The sequence below is a fragment of the Protopterus annectens genome, chromosome 5.part0 (genome assembly GCF_019279795.1).
Source record: "Protopterus annectens isolate FY-2018-M chromosome 5.part0, PAN1.0, whole genome shotgun sequence".
NCBI lineage: Eukaryota > Metazoa > Chordata > Ceratodontiformes > Protopteridae > Protopterus > Protopterus annectens.
Window position 1 is genome coordinate 300,390,159 of NC_056735.1, and position 26,344 is coordinate 300,416,502.

At 39.7% G+C, this 26,344-nt stretch overlaps 1 protein-coding gene across 4 annotated transcripts in view; it reads right to left on the reverse strand.

Moving 5' to 3' along the window:
- The window catches only part of SMPX (small muscle protein X-linked), a 728,027-nt gene that overhangs the window by 341,038 nt on the left and 360,645 nt on the right, over positions 1-26,344 (reverse strand). For 3 of the 4 annotated variants that reach the window (XM_044072282.1, XM_044072283.1, XM_044072285.1), the window contains one exon: positions 22,912-22,995. The exons of the other annotated variant lie outside the window; for it this stretch is intronic. In XM_044072282.1, the coding sequence (XP_043928217.1) occupies positions 22,912-22,995 (84 nt within the window). The remainder of the gene's footprint in view (positions 1-22,911; positions 22,996-26,344) is intronic. 4 annotated transcript variants of the gene reach the window in all.

The following is a 26,344-nucleotide window of genomic DNA, read 5'->3' on the forward strand; positions in this document are numbered from 1 at the left end:
CTTGAGATTGGATGTTGGATACATGCTATAGACAGACCTGAAAGAAATGAGGACATCAGGGAAGAATCCAAAATAACCCCAACTGGAGAGAATGTGATGGAGATCAGATTACTGTGGTTTAGTCACATGTGCAGGAAAGTAGAATATGATTTGGTAAAATAGATTTGGAAGAGATGAGAGGAAAGTAAGAGTAGACAATGATGTCCATACAAGAGATGGAAGACCTGAGATAGTCGGGGATGACTTTTGAAAAAGGTGGGAGAGTAGCTGTGCATTGAGTGAGCTGGAAAAAAGGGGATGATGATGATTTGCTGCCTCTTTTTTCCCTCAGTATTAGCTGTTTTAAGCTATCTTCTAGCCTGGAAGATGTGACGAATATTATGTACAACTGTTCTCTTTTCAGAGATACTGCATTCTGCCAAGCTTTCAGTAAATCAGTGTAGAAGACTCATGCTTTTCTGCTGGAGGCACAGCTCACTTGTGCCCCAATACAAAACATAAGGATAATAGCACAGTAAGAAGCTAGGAGAATGCTTTTCTTAGGCCATACTACAAAGCAGAAAAGCACATTCCCATTCTATCAAATAACATTTCCATTCTATCAGATCTATTTCTTTGTTGTCATACTGAAATATGGAAATCGAGTGCCACAAAGGGGCCAGTGTTTCCTGTAGATCTCCCTCACTGGATTTATTCACTATAGGATTTATTCAAAGCAAGCAAGCGTGTGTGCATTTGAGTGTGTGAGTGTGCATACTTGTGTGGAGGGACTTCTTGCAAACAAAATTAAAGAGATTTATAGAGATGTGCAACCAAACTAAATGCTTCATAATCAAATAGCTGAGCAGTGCTAGCATGCATAGCAGCAGTATATCAGCATACCTTAGAAGCAGTACTACTACACTGTGCATGGGTGAGGTGTATGACACCATGACAAATCTGTCCCCCTACAGCAGTACAGGTAGCTTCATGCATAGCAGCAGTATATCAGCATACCTTAGAAGCAGTACTACTACACTGTGCATGGGTGAGGTGCATGACACCATGACAAATCTATCCCCCTACAGCAGTACAGGTAGCTTCATGCATAGCAGCAGTATATCAGCATACCTTAGAAGCAGAACTACTACACTGTGCATGGGTGAGGTGTATGACACCATGACAAATCTATCCCCCTACAGCAGTACAGGTAGCTTCATGCATAGCAGCAGTATATCAGCATACCTTAGAAGCGGTACTACTACACTGTGCATGGGTGAGGTGCATGACACCATGACAAATCTATCCCCCTACAGCAGTACAGGTAGCTTCATGCATAGCAGCAGTATATCAGCATACCTTAGAAGCAGAACTACTACACTGTGCATGGGTGAGATGTATGACCAAACATAATGCTATGCAGGTAGGTTGATGCACGGCCAAAACCATTCAAATGTATACCACAAGGCCAGCAGTATAAGATCCAGAAGTCACAAAATAAAAATAAAAATACTAGTTCTGTTGCATATAACTGGCTGAAAACAGCCCTTTATTAGTAAGACAGACCGGTTTCGGCAACCAATGCCTTCTTCAGTGTATCCACTGAAGAAGGCATTGATTGCCGAAACCGGTCTGTCTTACTAATAAAGGGCTGTTTTCAGCCAGTTATATGCAACAGAACTAGTATTTTTATTTTTATTTTGTGACTTCTGGATCTTATACTGCTGGCCTTGAGGTGTATGACACCATGACAAATCTATCCCCCTACAGCAGTACAGGTAGCTTCATGCATAGCAGTAGTATATCAGCATACCTTAGAAGCAGTACTACTGCACTGTGCATGGGTGAGGTGTATGACAAATCTGTCCCTCTATAGCAGTACAGATGGCTAACATGCATAGCAGCATTATATCAGCATACCTTAGAAGCAGTGCTACTACACTGTGCATGGGTGAGGTGTATGACAGCATGACAAATCTGTTCCTCTGTAGCAGTACAGGTGGCTACATGTAGAGCTCCAGTGCCTAGAGAAAGCTGTTGGCACAAAGTGACAAGTAGCATGCATAGAAAACAAAGCAGCCAATAGAAACATCAATGAGGGTATGCAAACCGCAGTGGCCACCATGTTCATTATATACATTGGGGGTATATAAGAAAGTAGAAAGTGGAGTATAACAAACAGAGGAAAAAAATACAAGATAATCAATATGAAATAGAGGGTGGAGGAAAAAGTGATTCATAGCAGTATAAATAAGGCAAGTTTCCTAGTAATAACATCTGAAGTCTTAGTGTGGGTTTGAGAAGCAATGTCGAGGTGAGGGTTTAAGGTTACTTCCCATATTTCAAAAAGCCATGACCTACAGGTAAATGTTATTGCCATAAGAAAAAACTCACTAATATCTGTATTACATGACCTAACTCTGAGACCCACAGAGCATGGTTTCAGTTAGTGTTGATATTCAGAGGTACCTTATTTGAGCATTGTCATGCTTAAATCCTATATAAACTGACACAGCAATTTGCAGAGATGTCACTATCAGTACAGAGGGTAGTAGGTGTGTAGATTGAAAAGTCAGAGAGGGGTCAGGGCCTAGTGCAGCATTCTGAGGATCTGACTTTTTGAATGGTAAGGGACAGGAAAAGCTTAATCTTTACCATTTCTGCTTGCTACAAAACTAATATGTTTTTGTACATATCCATAATGAAACATCTTATCTCTCAAAGATGAGATGCAAAATATCACAACTAAAATATCTAAACAGTCGTACAAAACCAGCACAAAACATCATTATAAATAAGATCACAAAAATATTTCACATCAGTATTTCTGCAGACAGGCTAAGCCTTCTGCAACCTCTTGGGAGGTCTGTCTCAAGTTCCAGAGTCTAAATATAGTACTTCTGAAGTCACACATTCTTGGAGAAAAGGGAAAAGTTAATAAACAGACACATACCTTTCTTTTTTTCCAAGTTTGACTACCTCACTGACACTGTTAAAACACTTGTGACAAACGACTATTCAATATACTAACATCAACAGCACTTTAATATGCTCACATCTCTTCAAGTATTGACAAAAATAACTCAACAAATTTAGATCTCTTAATCTGCATACTGTTCAGCTGCAAGTGATGATAGGATGAGATAAGTGACTTTGCCTAAGGGAAGCTTGTGGTCAGTCTTGTTGGCTGTTGAAAGTGTTTAAGAAGCTGATGCATATGATTCAATCTGATTTAAGGCTCCAGAGAGCACCCCAGCACTACCAGGCTACAACTCATACCATACATGTCGGCCACAAAACCCAGACCGAAATACAAAAGGAGGGGGCGTATCCATATTCATTATGGATACCCACACCTCCAGGTTAGTGGCACAGCTCGATGCCTCAGAGATCATCCATGTGCAACTAACAACAGGCAAAACTGCAATCCAAATTGTAGCTTGCTACAGATCACCCACCATGTCCCAGGACCCCCATTCCACATTTATGGAAACACTGGGAAACATAAAGGTCCTACCAAACACCCTGATATTGGGTGATTTCAATTACCCAAACATTAATTGGGAGAACTACTCAAGTACTAACTCCCTTGCCCAACGTTTCCTAGAATTTATAAACTCTAACACCCTGGATCAACTAGTCAACACCCCCCACCACAGGTGACAACATATTGGACCTGGTCATCACCAACATGGGCACACCGGAGGTCAATCCCTCGCTGGTTAGATCTGACCATAAACTAATCACTCTGGATATCCACATTCTTGCCCCCACCCCCGGGCAAAGAAACCACTGTGAAAAACTTTTCAAAAGCAAACTTCATATTACCTAAAACCGAGGTGGAAAGTTTCAAAGGCCCTATGCTAAAGGATGATGCTGTCCAAGCTGCAAAATCCTTTACAAATGCACTCTATGGGCACCTACATGAATGCATGGATCATGCTATCCCAAGCAAAACCAAGACTCACTCCTCCAAGAAAAGGAAACCAGTCTTGTGGACCCCTGCCATAAACAAGCTATTCAATAAAAGGTGGAAACTAGTACAGAAGACAGTAAAATCCCAAGAAGGGAAGACATCCCTGATCAGCATCATCAGGAAACTATGATCCCTCATAAAATCATCCAAGGCTGGCTTCGAAAGAAAAATTGCCAAGGACTCCAAAGATAACCACAAGGCATTCTTTAGCTATGTCAAGAATCTAAGCGGCAATTCTCAGATCTGCTCGGAGCTAGTGCAGAATGGCACAAAATACACTGAACCGACCAATGTCACCAACATCCTGGAAGATACTGCAAACTTCACCCCCAAAAGGGCCCATAACCATACCAGAAGAATGTAGTGCCCCTTAAATCACAGACACTCAGGTTAAAACAGCCCTCTCCAAAGCCAAAAACACAGCATCAGTGGGACCAGACGGTGTCCCAGGCTGCGTCTGACATGAGCTCAAAGATGAAATAACCCCTCACCTAAATACACTGTTCAAACTCAGCCTCTCCACAGGCTATGTGCCCACAGAGTGGCACACAGCAACGGTTATCCCGGTCCACAAAGGTGGAGCTACAACAGACCCCGGGAACTGTCACCCTATAAGCCTAACTAGCTTGGTCTGCAAGGCTATGGAGCACATCTTCATGGATCTTATTAACAGAGACATTGGGAACCTCCAAACACTGGACCCTACCCAGTTCGGCTTTGTTAAGGGAAGATCATGCCTCCTAAACCTGGTGGACTTTTTTGAGACATTTACCAAGGCTATAGATGAGGGAAAGGTGGTCCACACAGCCTACATAGACCTTGTAAAGGCCTTTGACACCATTCCCCATTCAGGTATTATAGACAAGCTCACCAGCCTGAACATAAACCCCTACGTTACAAGATGGATTGCCAACTGGCTCACGGACAGAACCCACATGGTAAGAGTTGCAGGAGCTAGGTCTGACTCTAAACTGGTTGCAAGTGGCATTCCCCAGGGCTCAGTCCTAGGACTCCTCCTGTTTGGCATATACTTCTCAGAGGTACAGGCTGGCACAGGAGGACTATGGCTGACCAAGATCATGGACGACTGCAAACTAGGGGCTATAACTGACTCTCTGGATGACACCGACATCCTCCAAAAGGGTCTCACTGAGACAGATACCTGGTGTCAAAACCATGGCCTCAAGCTAAATGCCAAAAAGTGCATATTCATCTCCTTTGGTAAAAACATAGTACCCACAAACTACCACATAGGTGGTAGCCCTCTAAATACGGAAGATGTAATAAGGGCTCTGGGGACCCAAGTAGACAGTAACCTCTCCTTTAACAATCACATTGCCAAAGAGGTCAGAAAATCCTTCTATGTGGCCCACCTAATCACAAAAGGGTTTGCATTTAGATCAAAAGAGGTCATTGTGCCCCTCTATGCATCACTCATCAGACCCATCACAGAGTACAATGCCCCATTTGGGATGTACCTTACAAGACACCTGCAACAGCTGAAAAGTCCACAGAAGTACCTCACCAAGAGGATCTCTGGCCTCAAACAGATGACCTATGCAGCTCGACTGAAGAAACTCCAGCTGTACTCGGTTGCATACTGCCTACTCAGAGATGATCTCTGCCTGACATACAAGGCCATGTCCAACCCAGAATTGATGGACATGCTCCACCTAAAGAAAACAATATCCCCTCAAGTCACACGCTCTAGGGATCTAAACCTCACCACAACAATAAATAGGACATGCTGGAGATTCATGTCCCAGAGACTTCCCATGCTCTGTGACAAAATTCCAATCTACATTAGGCAGAGCTCCTCGCTAACCCTCTTCAAGAGAAACCTTGACGAGTGGATGGAAAACAGAAAGTATACCCCGGGGATCACTTCAATGGCTCTGCTGGACAGAGACACAGGGAACTAATCTAAGGGGGGGCGGCGTAAGTCAACACATTCCGGCTAGGCTTATAAATGCCTTCGGGCAGATAGCCTACTACCTACCTACCTATGAACCTATGAACCTATGAGTTGCCTATACTCTGCAGCTGCCAACACCCCTGATGTCATACCAGGGCTATGAAATGGTACACATGTGGAAAACATAGAAGGCTGAGGAGATGAAGGCATATTTGTGAATGTACTCTGACAGATGAAAAGAAATCACTGGTGGAATGATTTTGTATTGACAATGACAACAGCAGTGGGTCTGTGTTATTCAACAGGCTCAGGATTCACTCTTCTGTATATAAAACATCCCCCTGTTTTGCATGTATTATAAATTTTTGTCTATACAGTGATATGCATCAGGATACAGATCTGGTGGCATTGAGGGATAAAGGCCCAACTGCTGTCCCCATGATCCATGTACAGCTAATGGCCCAGACAAATGATGGAGCTGACAGGGGAGGATGGAATTCTGTGGCCATGCTGGCTACCCATTCTTGGGAGAAGAAGATGGCTGTGCTCTGCCATTTGGGTGACACCTGATAGATATTGCCAGGACATCAGTGTGAATGAGACTCTGAGGCATTCAGATGTGCTCTAAGTATTTATTATTCATAAGATGTTTTCACACAAAATTCTCCATTTTTGCAAATTATGTCATTACCTACATTTTGACTCACATTTTATAATTATTATAAGAGTAATAGGTTCATAGGTTTATAGGTGGTACTAGGCTATCGGCCCTAGGGCATATACAAGCCTAGCCATAATTCCCTGGCTATTTCTTCCCACAGTGTTTACTTCCCTGGACCCCAGTCTAGCAGGGCAACTGATGTGATCCCCAGGATGAATTTCCTATCTCGCATCCTATTGTCAAGGTTCCTTTTGAAGATGGCCAAAGAGGCGCTCTGCTTGACATGTGTGGGCAGTCTATTCCAGAGTCTGGGGAGTCTCTGGGTCAGGAACCTATCCCTCCAGCATGTTTTGTTCGTTGTGATGACAAGGTTTAGATCCCTGGAGTGTGTGTCTCTGAGGGATTGTGATTTCTTTAAGTGTAACATGTCCAATAGCTCTGGGTTTGACATGGCCTTGTATGTTAAGAAGCAATCGCCTCTGAGTAGACAATATGCGACAGACTATAGGTGGAGTTTTTTTAGATGGTCAGAATAGGGCATCTGCTTTAGGCCTGTGATTCTTTTAGTGAGGTATTTCTGCAGCCTTTCCAGTTGTTGCAGATGTCTTGAGAGGTACATACCAAACAGGGTGTTGTAGTCTATAATAAGTCTAATGAGGGATGAGTACAGTGGGACAATGACCTCTTTTCTTCTGGATGAAAAGCCCTTAGTGATGAGGTGTGCCACATAGAAGGATTTCCTGACTGTTGTGGTGTTGTGGTTATGGAAGGTGAGACCACTGCCCACCTGTGTCCCTAAGTCTCTTATCACACTTTCGGTGTTTAGTGTACTTCCACCTATGTGGTAATTCACAGGTACATGTTTTTTTTTTTTCCCCAAAGGGGATAACTATACATTTCTTGGCATTGAGCTTGAGCCCATGGCTCAGGCACCAAGCATCAGTTTCTGTAAGACACTTTTGTAGAATATCCACTTCATTTGGGGATTCAATAATGGTTCCCAGTTTGCAGTTATCTGTGAACTTTGTTAGCCAGAGTCCTTTAGTGTTGGCCTGTACTTCAGAGAAGTAGATGCATGGGGTCCTGTGTTTGAAGGTTGCAATGTCTTTGTTTATAAGTTCCATGATAATACATTCTATGGCCTTGCAGATCAGACTCATCAGACTGATAGGGCATTAGTTCCCGGGATCCAAGGTGGATCCCCTCTTGTAGAGTGGGGTAAGTGTAGCTGTGCATCACTCAGTGGGCACGAAGCCTGAGGTGAGGCTATGATTAAACATGACTCTTAGGTGAGGTGCCAGTTCATTTTGTAGTTCATGTAGTACACAGCCTGGGATGTCGTCTTGTCCCATGGATGCTGCATTCTTAGCTTTGGAGAGTGCATTTTTTACCTGTGTGACCGTTATTACTGGAATTTGGCAATCTTTTGGTATTGAGATGGGCCTTTTAGGGGTGTGAGGGGGGGTGAGGTTTGCACTGAATCGATCTGCCAGGATATTGCTCGCACAGTGCCTTTGTGTAGGATTCAGCAGTCGAACTTTCAGTTCCCGTATGCATGGGTGTCATGAACTTTGTCACTTCTGACTTGAGTAGCATGAAGTTGGCTTTGTAGAAGTTTTTTACGGAGGTTTCCTTACTGGGGGGTGGGGGTGGGATGTGGATGTCAAGGGTGATTAGCTTAAGGTCAGACCTGACCATCAAGTGGGTGACCATAGGTGTGTAGCATCAATTTCTCATGTTGGTAATGACCAGGTCTAGGATATTGGAGCCCCTGGTGGGACTAAGAATTAGTTTATCCAGGGCATTGGAATTTATGAATTCCAAGAACCGTTGAGCAAAGGTATTGGTACACAAGTAGTTTTCCCATTTAATGGCAGGGTAGTTGAAATCACCCAGTATTAGGGTGTTTGGTTGTATCTTAGTATTTTCCAGTATGTTTAGAAAGGTATAGTGAGAATCTTGGGGCATGGTGGGGGGTCTGTAGCAAGCTACAATTTGGATTGCAGTCTTACCTAGTGTTAGTTGACCTGGAGAATTTCAGATGCATTGTGTTTGGCAACTAGCCTGATGTTGTGAATATCCTTGGTGAATATGGACAATCCTCCACCTTTAGTGTTTCAGTCCTGGCTTGGTGGTCGAAAAGTGTGGTAAGAGTTGTAGCCTGGTATTGCAGGGGTGCTCTCTGGAGCCTTGAACCAGGTCTCAGTTACTGCACAGATATCGAAGTTCTCCATATTTAGGAGTACCTCGAGAGAGTGCATTTGGGGTTTAGACTTCTAGCAGACTTTTCATGAAATGTTATACTGTGTGGTTAAGAAAAATCATATTATGAGAGTTTTAAATGAAAACTTTATATTATCATTCTTAGTTGTGTTGGAGTTCATTAATCACTTGAAACTTCATTTGAAACAAAACTTCAGTGGCAAAGACAATACCACAGTAGGCAGTTAAAAGAGGTGAAAATGTCCCCATTCACATTAACAAGGTGGTAGAGACAGAGATTCATTCTTCAAGTATTACAGATTCCCACGCTATCAATGCTTCACAATGAATGGATTGTAATTTCAGTTTATGAAAAGTGGCACCTAAGTCATTATTGTTGGGGTATGGCTCTGTAGGAGGTATGACATGCTTTGAACTTCCTGCAGGATTTTTCGCTCAGTTGAGGACACAGTGAGAGTGAAAACATGAAAGAGAGTTTAGTTTAATATTTTTATATTGCTTCTCATGTAAAAGGGGAAATACTCCTGTTGAGCCATGTGCTATGGATAATGGCCATGTTTTGTTACAGTTATATTTATGGGGAAATTATTTGGAAATTGGCATGTTTGTAGAAAAAGACCACTACCAGAAAGAATATTACATGTAAGTGCAACTTTTTATTTTTCTATTGATTGTAAAGCAGTACATGATGAGGAAGAGATATGTACAAGTTACACATTCATTGTGCTACTGCAGTGTTTTTTGACTCATGTTTTTGTAGTATTGACTTTAATGTAATTCTTTATAGTATTGGTTTTATTATTTGTTTATTTCGCACATTTCCGATTTTAACTTTGATGTGTGGGTGGGTGATTATTTACTCTTGGATGAGATTTTCCACAATTTTTGTTTTCTTATTTTTTATTTCAGCTCTGGAATTCATTAACACCTACACTAAGTGCACACTGTTCTGAGTGAACAGACAATGCAAGCATAACTCCCACCTTCTTCTTCCTAATTTTAGTTTCCCTACTAATTTTCTTGCAGCTCTAAATACTGAGGGGAATTCATAAAGGTTACCACAAAGTGTAGACTACATGCACACTTAATATGCACAAAAAATGTGTTATGGATGTTCTTGAATACAGATCATCTACACTTAGTGTAGGTGTTATTGAATCTGGCCCCAGGTCTAGCATTCCCACCTATCAGTTTTTTTTTTCTGAGCTATCCAAAAATCAAACTGACTGTCCAGTAGTCTGGAAAACACTGTACAAACTTTGGTATTCTATTTCAAAAAAAGAAACAGATTATCAGAGTTTATTAAATCAGCAGATGCACTATGTTTTTTTTACAAAAAACATAGTAAATATGTAGAAAAAAGGCATTACGATTGATAAAGGGGGCATTCCCCTTGTATGATGCGATGATGATTTCCCAGAATGGGTGGAATGTGGGTGGAGAAGGGTGGTGTTCTGGATTGATTGAATTTTCACTTGAAAGTATCCGAATAGTAATTTTTGATAAAACTCTTTAGTTGCATTTTTGAAAGTATAACTGAAATTCATAACTTGCCTTTTTGTCTCAGCAATTATGTAATAGTTATACTGCATTTCTCAATGCGCACCCACTTACAGTGATAGTGGTATTGCATATTAGCAATTGTTTTAACTCCCATTTGGTTTCAGTACTTTTGGTCTTACTAATTAATAAGAAGGTTTCATTCACAGGAAGCAGTAAGGGGGAAAGAATTTGCATGTGACACATAGCAGCCTGTATACTGTCAAAAAGGTGTCATTATTACAGCTGAACAGTGAAATCAGACAATTATAACATGACTGGATGAAAGGACTTGGTACATTTGAAGCTAACAAAAATCAAATTTCTGCTATGAAGCTTTCTATGACAACTATGGATTAGTGAATAGGGAAAAATTCACCAGGGCACCTGGGAAATCCCCCTGCTCTTTTTAATAAGTGCTGTAAGATATCTGGCCTCCACCAGAGTATCACCAGCTTTGGGAGATGTGACCTTCAATTTAACATCTCATCTGATCTGAAAAATGTCACAGCCAGGACTTTTGCCATGCTGTAGGGTTAGTAATAGAAAATGAATGCTAGTACCGTGTGTATAGAACCCACTACCTTTAAATGGCAGGTGTGCGTGCACAGCATACAGATGTGTTTTATAGTAAAACTGACGGTACCTTTAAGAGAAGTCTGTGAGGGACAGTATAGGATTTTTCCTAAGCAGTCAAGGAATGCTCTGTAGATGAGTTAATGGATACAAATAACTGACATAATATTGCTTCATATGATAAAGCTAGGCACTCTCAACAGAATAAAGTGCATATCTTTGTGATCCAGGAGATCTCAGAATACAGTCACTGCTGTTCCACTTTGGCATAATTAAGTTACAATCTGTAGTGGCTTCAATGGCTGTTGGGTATACCCTTATAAGAAACAAAACAGCAGTGCTGGATGTAAGGTGCCATACCAGCTAATGAAGCACACACTATTTCTTGTAGCATAAAGTTGTACCTGTCAACTGTCCAGATTTTTACACAATGTCCAGATTGTCACCTTTTTTGTTTCTTATAAGATCTGCAGTTTTCTGGCAAATCTTTCAAGACTGAAGTCACTGAAAAAATGACAGACATTGTATTTTCAGGCTTCATATCATTTAGAAAATGCATGCTAATGTAAACCTGTTCAACTCTCAAAATTTGGAAGAGCAATATTTCAAATCCGTCCCAGTTTTGGGTTCCACCCCAATTCTTCCAACATTTTCCAGATTTGTTGAGCTAAGAGGTTGAGAGGTATGCACAGAGTGACAATGAAAAAGAAGCAGAGCATAAGATAGTATGAACAGAAAGCATGCATTTTGGGGCATAGCTGCACTGTCTCAAGTATTCTCAGAAATGGAATGGACATTGTGTAAATCTCAGCAATACAGATTATAAATAGAATTGGCTGGCATGTTACTTTGTGTAGCATATCAAGGCACACAACAGTATACAGTGAAGATTTTTGTGATCTAAGACATCTCAGAATCCAGCCACTGCTGTTTCACTCTGATATGATAGACTTAAGCTGGGTAGAGCAGTGTGTCAGAATACCACCCCAATATATAATTCACTTTATTAGCAAAACACTCCCAGGTCACTTACAGGTGTCTCTGTGACAGATAACCTAGAAATGCAGAGGGGATACACAGGATTAGTCAGACTGTTGACTGGTATGTGAAAGTGTTGATTATCCTTGTCATCTTGCCAAAATCAGGGCAAGTGGCTTACAAATGGATGCATAGTAGTATGGATGGCTGTTGAGCAAGACCTTATAAAAAATCAGTGTTAGACAGCTGAACAAACATAGCATCTTCTGTAGCATAGAGTGGCAATGAAAAGGAAGCAGAACACAACATAGTATGATCAGAAATAATATGCATATTAGAACGTAACTGCCCTGTCTCAGGTATAGTCATTAAAGGAATCTGATGTTGTATAATCTCAGTAATATAGCCAAAAGACAAATGGTACCCTTGTGATAAATATTGCCACTATAATAGAGTGGGGACTGCATAACTCATGGTCTTATAACAAATGTTGTAGGGAAAAGAGAATTTTGATTCAGACAAACCGGCAGGCAGTGTTGTATGAAGGAATGGTGATAATGCATTACAGACTACTATTGTATTATAGAGCAGGCTGCCAATGTGTGCTGCGTATCTTCAGTAATGGCTGTAACCTAGGGTTATCACATGGCAAACATTCAGAGATTTTAAGGACAAAAATGTGAAGTTTCTGTCAATAGTTGCATAAAATCATTATTTTGTATTTAAAACATCTGTTTTAGGAAACAGTATAAACAAATGAAATTAGTTGCTTAATGTATATAAGAGTGATGACGCTTTTCTCCCAGGGGTTATTTATGACCCAGTCAGACTTTACCAGTAAACAAATGGAAATAAATAAACAATAAATGAATTCTACAAACTGAACTTTTATTTTGTCAATAAACTAGAGTCCAGACCTTTGCACTAGTAGAAAGTATGGTGTGTCCTGCAAAATCCTATATTTGCATAAACAAATCCCACTTTGGACACTTGTGGAGGTGGTAACCCTACAGTGGCACTGTGTACTACTGTGTAAGCACAGTATATAAATTCAAGTGACAGCAAATAGACTTCCCATACATGTCAAACAGCGTACCTCACTGGCCCTTTTCAAGAGAAATCTTGATGAGTGGATGGGAAGTAGAAAATTCATCCCGGGGATCACTCCAGTGACTCTACTCGACAGAAGCACTGGGAACTAAGGTCGGGTGGCATGATGCCAGGGTAATCCTATGGGCTAGGCTTCTAAAAGCTCCAGGGCCATTAGCCTAGTACACACCTATGAACCTGTGAACCTATGGAAAAAGAGAGAAAACTTTCTATTACTGTTTGAAACTTGCATCATTCAGATGCGTTTTACTGGCTAGTGGCAGTCATGCCATAATGTTTTTGCAATTAGCTAGCATTCGCAAGTCATTACAAAATAAAATGCAAAATGAAATGAGCAGAAAACTATGCTTACTAATGTTTTAGCTTTGCATTGATCATTTCTTTTCCTGCAAGGGAGTAGCAAGTCAGGTTGTTAATTTCCAGAAAGGTTACTTTTGCCTAAGGATAAAAAGCACAGGCAAAATTAATGAATGACTCAGTAAGAGCTGTTGTGATTACAGCTGCAGTCTGAAATGGAATCTGGCTAACACCTTTGAAGCTTCCTGTAGGCATCCATCCCCCAAACCCCACATTCAAAGCTGTGACATGCTCAAAAAGCCAGACTGAAAATGTAAATAAAGGTGAGAATCAAAACAAAAAAATCCTGGGACTGTCTCTTTAAGACAGTGGACACATATTGGTAAAAAGTTATGCCACTGTCCATGTAAGTTCCCAAGTCACAAAAAACGTAGGTCAACTCTCGGAGTATTGGCACTGTGGCAGTTCCCTGGGGTAGACAACTTCCCAAAGGATATGATAATGCATTTTTTTTGACATTTAGTTTTAGTCTATGATTCTGACACAAGTTATTTATTTGGGACAAGCCTTCCTGCAGGATGGCCAAGTCATCTGGGTATTCAATAACTGCTCCTAGCTTGCAATCATCTGCAAACTTAGTCAGCCAGATCCTTGTAGTATTGGCTTTTACTTCAGAGAAGTAGATGCCAAACAGGAGAGGTCCCAGCACCAATCCATGGGGGGACTCCACTGGTGGTTGGTCACTTTGAGGAGGTAGCTTTCCCAGTTTTGATCTCCTAGATCATATCTGTGAGCCATCTGGCAGCCCAGAATTTGATGTTGGGGTTTATTCCCATTATATTTAGCTTTTCTACTATGCCTGAGTTGGGGATGTTGTCAAAAACTTTGGCCAAGTTGATGCATGCAGTGTGTACCATTGCACCGTAATTAATTGATTTGGTGACCTTTTCAAAAAAGTCCATCAGGCTGAGTAAGCATGACCTTAATGAATTAAAACTGAGACGGATGCAGTGTTTGGAGCGTAAGCATGACCTTAATGAATTAAAACTAAGACAGATGCAGTTTTTGGAGCGTAAGCATGACCTTAATGAATTAAAACTGAGACGGACGCAGTGTTTGGAGCTTCAGTATGATCTTATTGTTTAATTCCATTATAAATCTTACCATTGCTTTGCATATGAAGCTGGTCAGACTTATGGGGCTATAATTTATTGGGTCTGTGGCAGGTTCTCCCTTATGCAGGGAAATGACTGCTGCTGTTCTCCCTTCCCACATTACAAAACCCATAAGAAGGCTGAGATTGAGCAGAGTTGTTAGGGGGAAGGTGGCTAAATCATGCTATTTAATCATGCTACAGTATTTTTAGATTTTGACAGTGCTTTTATGACTTAGCCTTGTGTAATAGCTAGAGGTGAGTAAGTTTCAGGTATAAGTTGTGGGATAGATGGAGGAGATACAGGGGTAAAGTTTGAGCTGAATTTATCAGCCAGTGGGTTTACTATATCTTCAGCCTCAGTGAAGGGAACATTATTCACAATAAATGCAGTGCATTGCTTAATTGTGCTTCTAAGATTATGAACATAAGTAAAAAAGGCCTTGTGATGAAGATATGCAAGGGATGGTGCAAGACAGTCCCATATTAGTAAGGACAAACTCCAAGATGTTGTCCCCCATAGTTGGTTCTCTGACTAACTCTTAGTTTCAGGGCATTTGTGCTGACAAAGTTCAAGAATCTCTGTGCTTGTGCACTAGTGGTGGTCTAGGTTCTCGGTCTATAGTTGGATAGTTTAGATCACTTAGGAAAATAGCTTTGGGTTTAATACTGAGTGATTTGAGTTCCTGTAGATAGACATTGTGGCTCTCTTGAGTTATAGTGGGAGTACTGTTGCTAACTGATTTATGGTATGAGACGTTTCTGATGCCGATTTGGACATGAAGAACTTCTAATGCATCATGCTGCTTTACCAGCCATGATGTGAGTGTCCTGTGGATGAAGACTGACACACCTCCACCTTCTTGTCTCCTGCACAGTAGCTGGTCTAACAATGTAGAAGGTGGTATAGCGATACAAAGCTGGAGTGCTCTCCACTATTTTAAACCATGTCACAGTCACTACACAGGAATCTATATCCTCCTAGGTGAGTAGGGCTTGTAGGCTGTGGAGTTTATTGTTTATGCTCTTAGCATTGGTCAGTAACACTTTCATATTTTCCTTTGCTTGCTTCATTATGATGGTAAGTTTATCAAGCTGGCATTGCTTAAAAGCAGTATGAGGATGGACAATCTCTTTACCGATAACCGAAACACAAGAGGGGACTGATGCAAGCCATCCCTAGTGAAGCAGTGAGGTCAGTCAATCATATCCTCCATGGTTGACAAATACTGGACCCCTTTTGAATGACACCAAAAATTAAGCCAATTATTGAAGTCAGCAATTTTTTCTCATATTGTGGCATAATCCTTTGAGAAGGTAGAATTTTGCTCAATTCTAGGCTCATACTTGCCTGGGACACATAGCCTGAGAGCTGCATCTCAAGCCATTGACACCCAGATGTAGTATGATATAGTCATACAGGTACTTGTTAATGGACTGAGTGCATATGTGATCTGATGGATCCTAGCACCAGTCAAGCAACTACTTGTCAATCTGCCCTTGGTGCAGTTACCTATCACTCTTTCCTTGTTCGGCCTGATAAGTGGTATACCCATATGTCTTACAATGGAGTCATCTATAAATAGGATGTTTGGTTGGGTAGATGCCTGCCTTACAAGCTCAGCTTTAGTGACTTTGGAACTCCTTGGTCTATGTGAGGTGGTAGTCTTAACTTGCTGAGTGTGTTTTGTGCCTGTATTGTGTTTTGCATGTCTCTGAGGTTTAAGCAAGGTAATCTTTAGAACCTCAGCATATGATGGATTATAAAACTCAGCAGTAAAAATGTCGTTCCCAACGGTGTAAATACCTCTCTGCAGCTGAAAAATCCAATAAGTGAACCAATAAACAATGCTGAGAGGTAACCAATGGCTTGAAAAGTTAACCAATGTTAACGGTCTGAAGAAGCATTAGTGAAAGTGCTTACCATTTGTAACAAATAAAGGTCAACGTTTGGATTTTTATATTTCATTTGCTTTATTCACTTGCGTACTTTTGTGGACTTTTTATGGTGGTAACTTTTCAAGCCATTGGTTACCTCTCAGCATTGTTTATTGGTTTACTTATATGATGGATTATGTGTATTGTGATGGCCTTATAGAGTTGCGACATGTGGTGTACTGCTGAAGATTTTGGTGTCTGATTTTACATGCTGTGTTATGTTGTTTGAGAAACTGATGATCATCGGACAGCACAAGACAATTCTTATACCGTCTCAAGATACCCAACCCAATCTGGCTGGATACAGAAGTAGAGGAGAACTACTGTTCAATGTTTTTGAATGGAATTGCTTGGGGCAGGGGATGATTGAAGTTCTGATTGTTTAAGGATTTTCTAGGGTGGACTTTTTATTAAGGCGTGGAGAAATGCCTAGTTATTTGGTCAGTGATATACTGCAGCTCAAGCTTTGTTTATTTGTATATGTGAATTTCTAAAGGGGTATAGAGCTTCTAGGTCTTGTATAAGGAAAAATATTCTTGCACAGCTAACTTAATATAGAGTGAGTCCAACAGCTGAGGTACACTCAGTACAGCTCAGGTCAGCTTTTTTCTTCTTCCCTATTTGATGAAGCGCTCATTTCTTGAGGCTTTCTATTCTTCTCAGAGTTTTGAAAAAAACATGGACAGGTGCAGCTGTGAGCAGGTTATAGCAGATGAGCTACAGAGAGAGACAATCAAATGATGCCAGTAGCAGAGTTCTGTGACTGTAGAACCTGGAGCAAATCTCAGATCTCTTAGTCCTTTGACTTTAAGCTACAGGCTAATGACTCCAAGTAGGTTAGAATTTCCTAAACTTTAGCTTTTACATTGGGGTAGGGAAAATTGTAATTAGTGTACAAACAGGAGGGAGCAGCAGGGAGAGCAATACTGAATGTATCAGTGGAGGCTGGGAAGGCTGTAACCATGCGGCAGATACAAAAACAGGGGGAAACAGTAGTAAATGAAACAAACAGAAAGGCACTGAATGTAACTTTAAGCAGGTCAATAATAGGCAAAATATAAGACTCTGGCAGTAAAGCTGGAATGTAAACAGCTGTAAAAGCACAGAAGTACAAATCATGCAGCAAAAATTGCAACACTGCCACTACTGGAATCCAAACTACAGTCTAAGGACCAGAGAAGATAGAGATTTACCAGTAACACTGCTTATTCAAAAATGCAGTAATAAATGACTAAATGAGGCTCATATTCTGCAGTAGTTCATAGTTCTTTCACAATTGCAAATGAAAATACAAGACTAAGATCCCAGATCAAGTTCAAATACAAATAAGTCACTTTTACAAGTAATACTCCTTAAGGAGATGGAAGGGCAGTATAACATATAAACTATGCAATGACTTTGCAGAAATTTACAATTCTCCTGAAAATGCAAATGAAGCTATAAGACTAAGTTCCCAGGACATGTTAAAAATGCAGACAGATAAGTAAGTATTACCTTTAGTCATAGATACAAATGGTAAAATCACATTAAAAAAATAGGTGAAATCACATTTGGTGGAAAATTCATTTGGAAGAATCACATTTAGTTTAAAATTAGATCAAATACTTTATATCTACCACAAGTCAAATGCACAAAGTCGCAAAGAACAGAAGGGAGCAAAAATAACACAGCAGTGCTTTTCAGGAAGGCATGCCCCCATACCTCCCAAGCTTATATATATATATATATATATATATATATATATATATATATATATATATATATACCTACTCCATAGTTCTACCAACTGCCATCACACAAATAGACATTGTACCAGCAGTGGTTTCCCACAATAAAAAATGATTACAGTTCCCTACTACAACACTATTTACTGATTAGAACCCTTATAAATTTCATAAATGCATCATGAAAATACAACCACTATATGCTTGCAACTAAATGTGATTCTGACAAATGAAGCTTCTATCAAATGTTAATTCTTCTAACAAACATGATTCTACAAAATGACTTTACCAAATGTATTATAATCAAAGGTATATGTTTAGTGATATATTTTATTCATATATATATATATATATATATATATATATATCTACATTCACGCACACGCATCATATATTTTATATACAGGTTTAGACAGAAATAATTACAGGCAGACACAATTATTGATAAATTATGTGACTGTTCATTACATTGATTGGGTTACATAGAAAGAGAAATTACCAAATACAAACCAAATACAAAAAGATGATAAATGCATGTGTAGTACAATGCATGAGCATTGAATTCTGTCTTAAGTGCAAGTTGAGCTATATATGGTAGGAGGGGTTTTGTTTAAAAGGCTGAGATATTAGTAGAAAGAAGAAAAGGAGTAAAGTATGACTTGTTTTTGTTAGCAAGACACTGCTGCTGCAGCTTCTCAGTGTGCCTGCAGATATTTAACATACATTTAACATTTAACATTTTTTTTGTTGACCGGGAATGTCGGACTAGGTTCCACAGAGCCTGTTTTCAGCGGAGGCCCGGGGAGAAATGTTCCAGATGCATGTCTTTGGAATGATATTCCAAAAATATAGTCCACAATATCAAATATAGTCCAAAATATCCACAAATAAAAAGATATGCTTTTCGTTTGTGACATTTGTCTCTTTTTCACATTTGTACAACTATAGATTTAGAATATATAAGTTTTGGTGGTGAGGCATGGGGTACAGGGGGGCTTACCTATGGCAAAAAAGGATTTTATCGATTTTTATAGGAGGTTTGTATATTGGAGTATAACAGAGGATTTAGTAAGATGTCGTGGTCTTTACTATTCCACTGCTGGAGTACAACATAATAGTGTGTTCAGGATTTAGTATTCTGCGTTTTGTCTTACAGAATGGACTGGATTCAGTAGTTTTGCTGATATAATCATGTGTGTGTGTGTTTGTCTCTAGACAATCTCGAAATACTGAAATTGTGAAATACACACACACATACACCAACCTAACTACACTAAAACAAACAAAACAACACACACAAACACAACATAACACACAAACACACCTACCCTATCTATAACCAGGGGGGCAAGCCCCCCTGCACCCCCAGTGTGGGGAGCTGCACCCCCACCACCCCTACTTATATATTCTAACTTCAAGGTCACACTAAACATACAAACACACAAAAAACACCACTATACTCACTCACACACACTAAAATCCCTAACCAATACCCTTATACAAACACCACTTACCTGAAACTCCAGAAACCGCAACGCATATCACAAACGCGACACCATGATAGTGGATTCAACATTTCCGCATTCGACATAGTGCAGTTTTGCGTAACTGCACTTTTGACTATTCAGTCTCGAAGTACTGAAAGTCGACATTTCAGTACTTTGAGATTGTCTAGTGGATCCATATATATATATATATATATATATATATATATATATATATATATATATTTATATGGGTATGTATCACTTCACCTAAAACTCATTTCATTTAAAGCTAATTTCACTGACAAGTAGTACTCTAACCCAATTGAAAGGTATATATCCTTTTCCCCACTGTAGTGCGATCCTGGTGTTAGTGTATATATTAAGGGGGGTGTGGGGGGCATGTGGGGGGTGTAGCCCCTCACCTAGTTGTCTTTTACCAAATAATGTAAAACAAAACCAGACAACATAAAACCAAAATCTTTTACCAAATAATGTAAAACAAAACCAGACAACATAAAACCAAAATAAGTGGGGGGGGGCTACACCCTCCACACACCCCCAATGTGGGGGGCTGCACCCCCCACACCCCTCCGTAATATATATACTAACACCGGGATCACACTACAGTGGGGAAAAGGACATACACCTTTGACTTGCCTTATTGCACTACTTGTCAGTGAAATGAGTTTTAGGTGAAATGAGTTTTAGGTGAAATGAACTTTAGGTGATTCGGTTTCGGTGAAATGAGTTTAGGTGAAATGAGTTTTAGGTGAAGTGATATATATATATATATATATATATATATATATATATATATATATATATATATATATATATATATATATATTTACGTGTGTGTGTGTGTGTGTGTGTGTGTGTGTGTGTGTGTGTGTGTGTGTGTGTGTGTGTGTGTGTGTGTATGTGTGTGTGTGTGTATGGATAGCTTTATTTCTCCAAGTCTTTTGGGTTTCTAATACCATGACATGAATGGACCCCATTCATAAGTCAAAGTATGATTCAAGTTCAGGAAATGAGTATTGTTTCAATCTTTAACATTAGCCAGACATTCTCTTTGCAGCACCCGCAATGTGCCCAGTAATGACTCCTTCTGCAATTCTTACACGTATCAGTAAAATATCTAAGTACAATCGTAAATTTGTTTTTATAAGACCCGTTGCTCCTACTACATTTGGATCATAGGATCATAGGAGGTTACCAAGCTAATGACCCTAGGGCCCTTACAAGCCTAGCCAAGTTTTACCCTTATTTCACAATCAGCACCTATCATCCCTGTCCAAGAGCAACATAGGTGGAACCCCTCGGTGATTTTGTGGTTACTCATCCAATTGTCCAGATTGTATATGAAGAGGGTCTATGAGGTGCTCAGGAGTTGTCTGGGTATCCTCCTTCCACATTGCCCTTGTTTCTGCCTGCAAATCCTGGCATTTTATGACTGTGTGTCTTTCTGTATGTAAGACACTGTAGTCACTGGGTTTAGCAATTTTGATGATCAGTGCTACTTTTGTCTTCTTTTCATGGACTGCTATATCTATAATGCTTTGTGGCTTGTGTTTCCAGTGTTTTTCAGCTACTTCAATATTTTAAAGTTTGCACAATCCCCAGTGCAAATGTCTTACCTCATCATTATGCCTTTCAGTATACAGCTCTACCAGATATATCTATATATAGAGAGAGACATAGCTAAATGGGTAGAGTTACAGCTTTATGTGCAGTAGGTCCTGGGTTTGAATACATGGAAGGGAAAGTGAGCATTAACTTAACAGCTCAAATGGCTTAGTGGTAAATTGCATAGGATTTCCAGTACAATTACCAATGAAGCAATAATTTGGGGTGGGAGGTTGGCATAATGGTTAAGGTGTTCACCTTAGAGGCACAAGGTGCAGGATTTGATTCTTGCATAAGGTAATTAGCTAGGCTTAAAATGGCACACAAGGGCAGTTAGCCTAGTACTAATCTATGAACCTATGAACCTAGATATCGGAATCTGCTTCACTGCACCAACATCTCACTTGACTCTCACATCACCAAGACGAAAGGACCGACAAACCCAGAAGACTGACATACAGAACCCCAACTTACCACTCAAGGTAAGTAACCACTTGGCCATCCCAAAAAAAATAAATAAACTGAACAAAACTAAACTCACCAAAAACCCCCACCCCCTAACTAAATATAACAACTCTGAGATCGCACTACTACAGGGGTAAGGGGCAAAGTTGAATGGGATGGCCAAGCGGTTACTTACCTCGAGTGGAAAGTCGTGTTCTGGATGTCCGTCTTCTGGGTTTGTCAGTCCTTTTGTCTCGGCAATGTGAGAGTCAGGTAAGTTAAATGTCAATCTACTAAAGTAGACCCAGATATAGATATAGACAGATATATTTGCATGGCAACCATTTGAAATGTCAGGACATGCATATATCTCATCACTATAATCATTGTCATATTCAAATTAATTAGTATCCAGTTGGGTTTTCCCCTGTAAACCCCCCCCCCCCCAGGTCAGAATTTCTCCTTTCAGGGCTAAAGCTTATAGCTGTTGGGATACTCATAATAGCCTCTGCCTGCCTCAAGAAGTATTCAGGAGCCAAGAAGAATTTCAAGGAACCCAGAGGGAAACAATGAGATCTGCCTAAAGTCAAGCAGGCAATGGTGCATTTTCCATGTCTCCTTTTCTTACATTCAGAAAGCACATTGACAGAGATGATCAAGTAACTTTTCATGTCTTCCTGTAAATTCTTTGCCCATGGGTGTAGGTAGTGTTCCCACCATCTAAGTCAAATCAAAAAAGGTGTTACTGCCTCCAACACCCACCCACCAAAAAGAGATACTCTAGAGCATTCAGACTTGCATATCCCCAAACAGTCATTTACCCGCCTAGGTTATACCTGAAATCAGGTGAATGACATCATAGATGGAAATCCAGTATCTGTAACTGTTAGCAGACTCATGTTTTAACTTCTGTATAATAATTTGATATGAACAGGCATAGGACTTATTAGTTAACAGGACGCATTAAGCTGAACAACAAAGCCATTTTACAGATCTGTATTCTGTACAAAGACATACAGTTAGAACTGGTATAATCTGCTTTACGTGACTGTTTCAATTTCCAGTCCTAATGATTTCTGAAGACTTATTATGAAATATGTTAGTATTTTATTTATTAGTTGCCTCCACTTTCTCTGTCTTAAAACCACTGAGAGAGATTCTCAATAATTCTTAAAAAAGTATTAATGAAAAGAGTGATGGTTAAGCATCAGAAAATTGCCTAAGTGGGTTAAACTTTGACCTTTGACTTTGGAGAGGTGGATCACATAAAGATTGAAATCCCTACCTCTTCTCCTGATGTAAAATCTTTCCTTTTTGTGGGATGTCCAGCACCAGGAAGGAAAGCACCCATAGGAATATTGATGTTGGCCTGAAAATATGGAAAATACATCAATGTTAAACTCATTTCAAAATGAACAATGAAAAAAAAAAGGAATACAAGATATGGAGGAGCAAGGCATAGACTGATTTTTGTTCTGCGCTATATTCAATCCAGAGCTAAAAGTGTAAAAAAATCAAGACGTTAAAGTCTGTAAATAAAATATAAACAGCAGACCTAATGATCGATGATGAATTAGATGGTAAAGCATTATTAATCCTACGATTTTCAGTGCAATATTTAATTATGACTCCTGGATTGTTTAAGCTGTTTGTCCCATTGTCTTGTTTGCCAGTCATATGTTCAAAATTCATCATTCATCATTTCTTGAACTCTGAATGTCACTTCTTTCATTTGAACTGGTCTTCACTTTGTACATAATCATTTCCTGTTCTCTTTTCAAGAAATATTACTTGATGGCATATTGCTAAATGTGTGCACAAACTGAACTGTATTACTACAATATGTTTCATTAATGGGTTGGGCACTTACTTCCCCCAACAGCATGATGCTCTATGACCCTTGCTCTTCCTCCATATCACATCTCCACATACCTGCATTAACCTCATTGGGCAGTTCACCATCCCTTGGAAAGCTAGTGATGTGGACGGCATAAAAGTCAGGGCTGGGAGGCGGACAGGAGAATGAGCCTGTGAGCCACCACTGCTGTACAAGAAAGGTAGGGGAACTTGCTGTTGTTACAGTCCTATGCCTTGCATGCATGTGTGCTGTGAATTAACCAGTGTGGCATGCAATGTACTGGTGTTAGAGGAAGGAGAAAGATTAGCTTAGAGTTCGGGTTAGCATGCATTAGTGAGGATGGGCAGGGGGGGCTTCACTGCCCTGTACCACCTTACTAATGCATGCCAGTCATAACCTTGCCCCTGCCCTTCACCCAACACTATAACTTTCCATAGAAAAAATCCTTCTATAACACTAGCACTATGTATGACACTTAACACATATCATCCAGATGAGCACATGAACAATACAAAACCGATCCCCTTCCCAAGCTCTTACTCTAGCCCTAACTCACAAACACTCACACACCCACTCCCACCACCTTCTAATGTCAAAATGCAGCAATAACATCTCAAACACACTTACATTCTACTCAAATACCAGAAACAACAGCATACATACACATAGCACTAAATCTCTCTCCTTCCCCAGGCCTTAACCTACAAATACTTCCACATTCTCCCAACCCTTAATGCAGACACTTTCAATATATTGAAAACTTTCAGCTTTAGCATCCAAAGCACCTACCTTCTTCAAATTAACTTCCTCATTTTAATATCAATAACATTTGAATAAAAGCCCACACGACTAAAAGTTCACTTGACTCAGTTTCCACACACTTCATGCTCTTGACCAAGTTAACAGAGTGAATGTAATATATACACACACACACACACACACACACACACACACACATATATATATATATATATATATATATATATATATATGGGTCTACTTTCTTTGATAGACATACCATTATTTCGAACAAAGAAAGTACAACCTTACTTTCGTGAAAGTGCACTTCAACGAAAGTTCACTTTTGCAAATTCTGGCTCAGCGAACACCTAATTAAAGTAAAAATTAACAATTGAAACTCTGTTTTGCAGGGGGGCGAGCTCCCCTGCACTCCCACACCCCCGCTACATTAAATATACTAACTTCAAGACTGCATTACAGTGGGAAAACAGGTATATTCCCTTATCCTCACTGTAGCGATCTGTTTTATTTAGATTGCCGGTTCGCTGAACTGGAATTTACGAAAGTGCACTTTCATTGACATGCACTTTCATGAAAGTAAGGCTGTACTTTCTTTGTTTGAAATAATGGTATTTTGATCAAAGAAAGTAGACCAATATATATATATATATATATATATATATATATATATATATATATATATATATATATATATATTGTGTTGTTGTGTCTTTCTGTTTTTCCCGGTTAGGGGTCGCCACAGTAGAACTCCGGTCTGCTAATGATTGGTAGTTGAATTTTACATGCTGAATTACCAGCCCTGATGCACAACCTTCAACAAAGGTACACCCATTCGCGCATGTCTTCACGCAGAAGACGCTCTAGCTGAGAATCGAACCGGACAGCGTCTTACTGTGAGGCGACAATGCTACCGCAGCACCACCACCGCGGGTCATATATATATATATATATATATATATATATATATATATACATACATTCACAATCCCTTTTTTTTTCATTTTTACATATGGGGTTGGAGTGTCACTTCAACAGTGACAATCATGTATAGTTTCACACCACAAGGTGGCTAGCCCTACCATGGCTGTTCTTCCATACCACATAGTCACTCACACACACATTGACACCTATGGCCAATTTTGAGTGTCCAGTCCACCTACTGCATGGCTTTGGAATGTGGGCAAAAACCAAAGTACCCATAGGAAATCCACACAAACACAGTGAAGACATGCAGACTGTGCACAGAAGGCAACCCAGCCAAGAATCGAACAAGAGAACCTCTTGCTGTGAGGTGACAAGACTATACACTGTGCCACTGTGCCGTCCAATATGTATATATATATATATATATATATATATATATGTATGCCAACCTTGAGATGACCCAAACTCACAGAAGGAGGAAAAGCGGGGGTGTAAACTTCTTTCTGATATATTTACAAAACCATTTACTTATTAAGCAAGCCAGATATTTTTATGCCTTGCTGCTTATATGCTCCCCCATTATTGTAACCTGCTATTTTATGTACATACATAATGCTACCTCCTTGCTCTCTGAGTATTCTCATATGTGTAATATGTCTCCCACGGTACAAATGCAAATATGATCTCTCTCATAGTACAAATGCAAATATGATCTATCTTCCTTTACTTCTTCAGACATCTTGTTTTATAGATATAACTCCATGTGCCACTTACTGTCTTTGTTTGGCACTCAAAACTATCTTCAGTTCTGTAACATGAGCATCACACTGACTTACAGCAATGTCTGAATTAATTTACAGCAGGGTGCTCTATTAGGCTTGCATGTTTATTGCTTATCTGTTTATTCATTTATTTATTTTGTATGCATTTCCTCTAAATGAAGAGGCTTTGTAAGTAATATCCTGAAAAACAATAATAACAAATCATCTGCTTTATTTACATTCAAAATAGCAAGTCTCCCAAAGCATTTTCATTCATAGACATTAGCATTTCACTGAACTCACAAAACAGGCAAACTTGCAAATGTATGCATATGCATTAGCCTGCATTACTGTATAGGATAACAAACTATAATAATGCACATATGTAAAGCATTATCCCATGAAGCTCCACG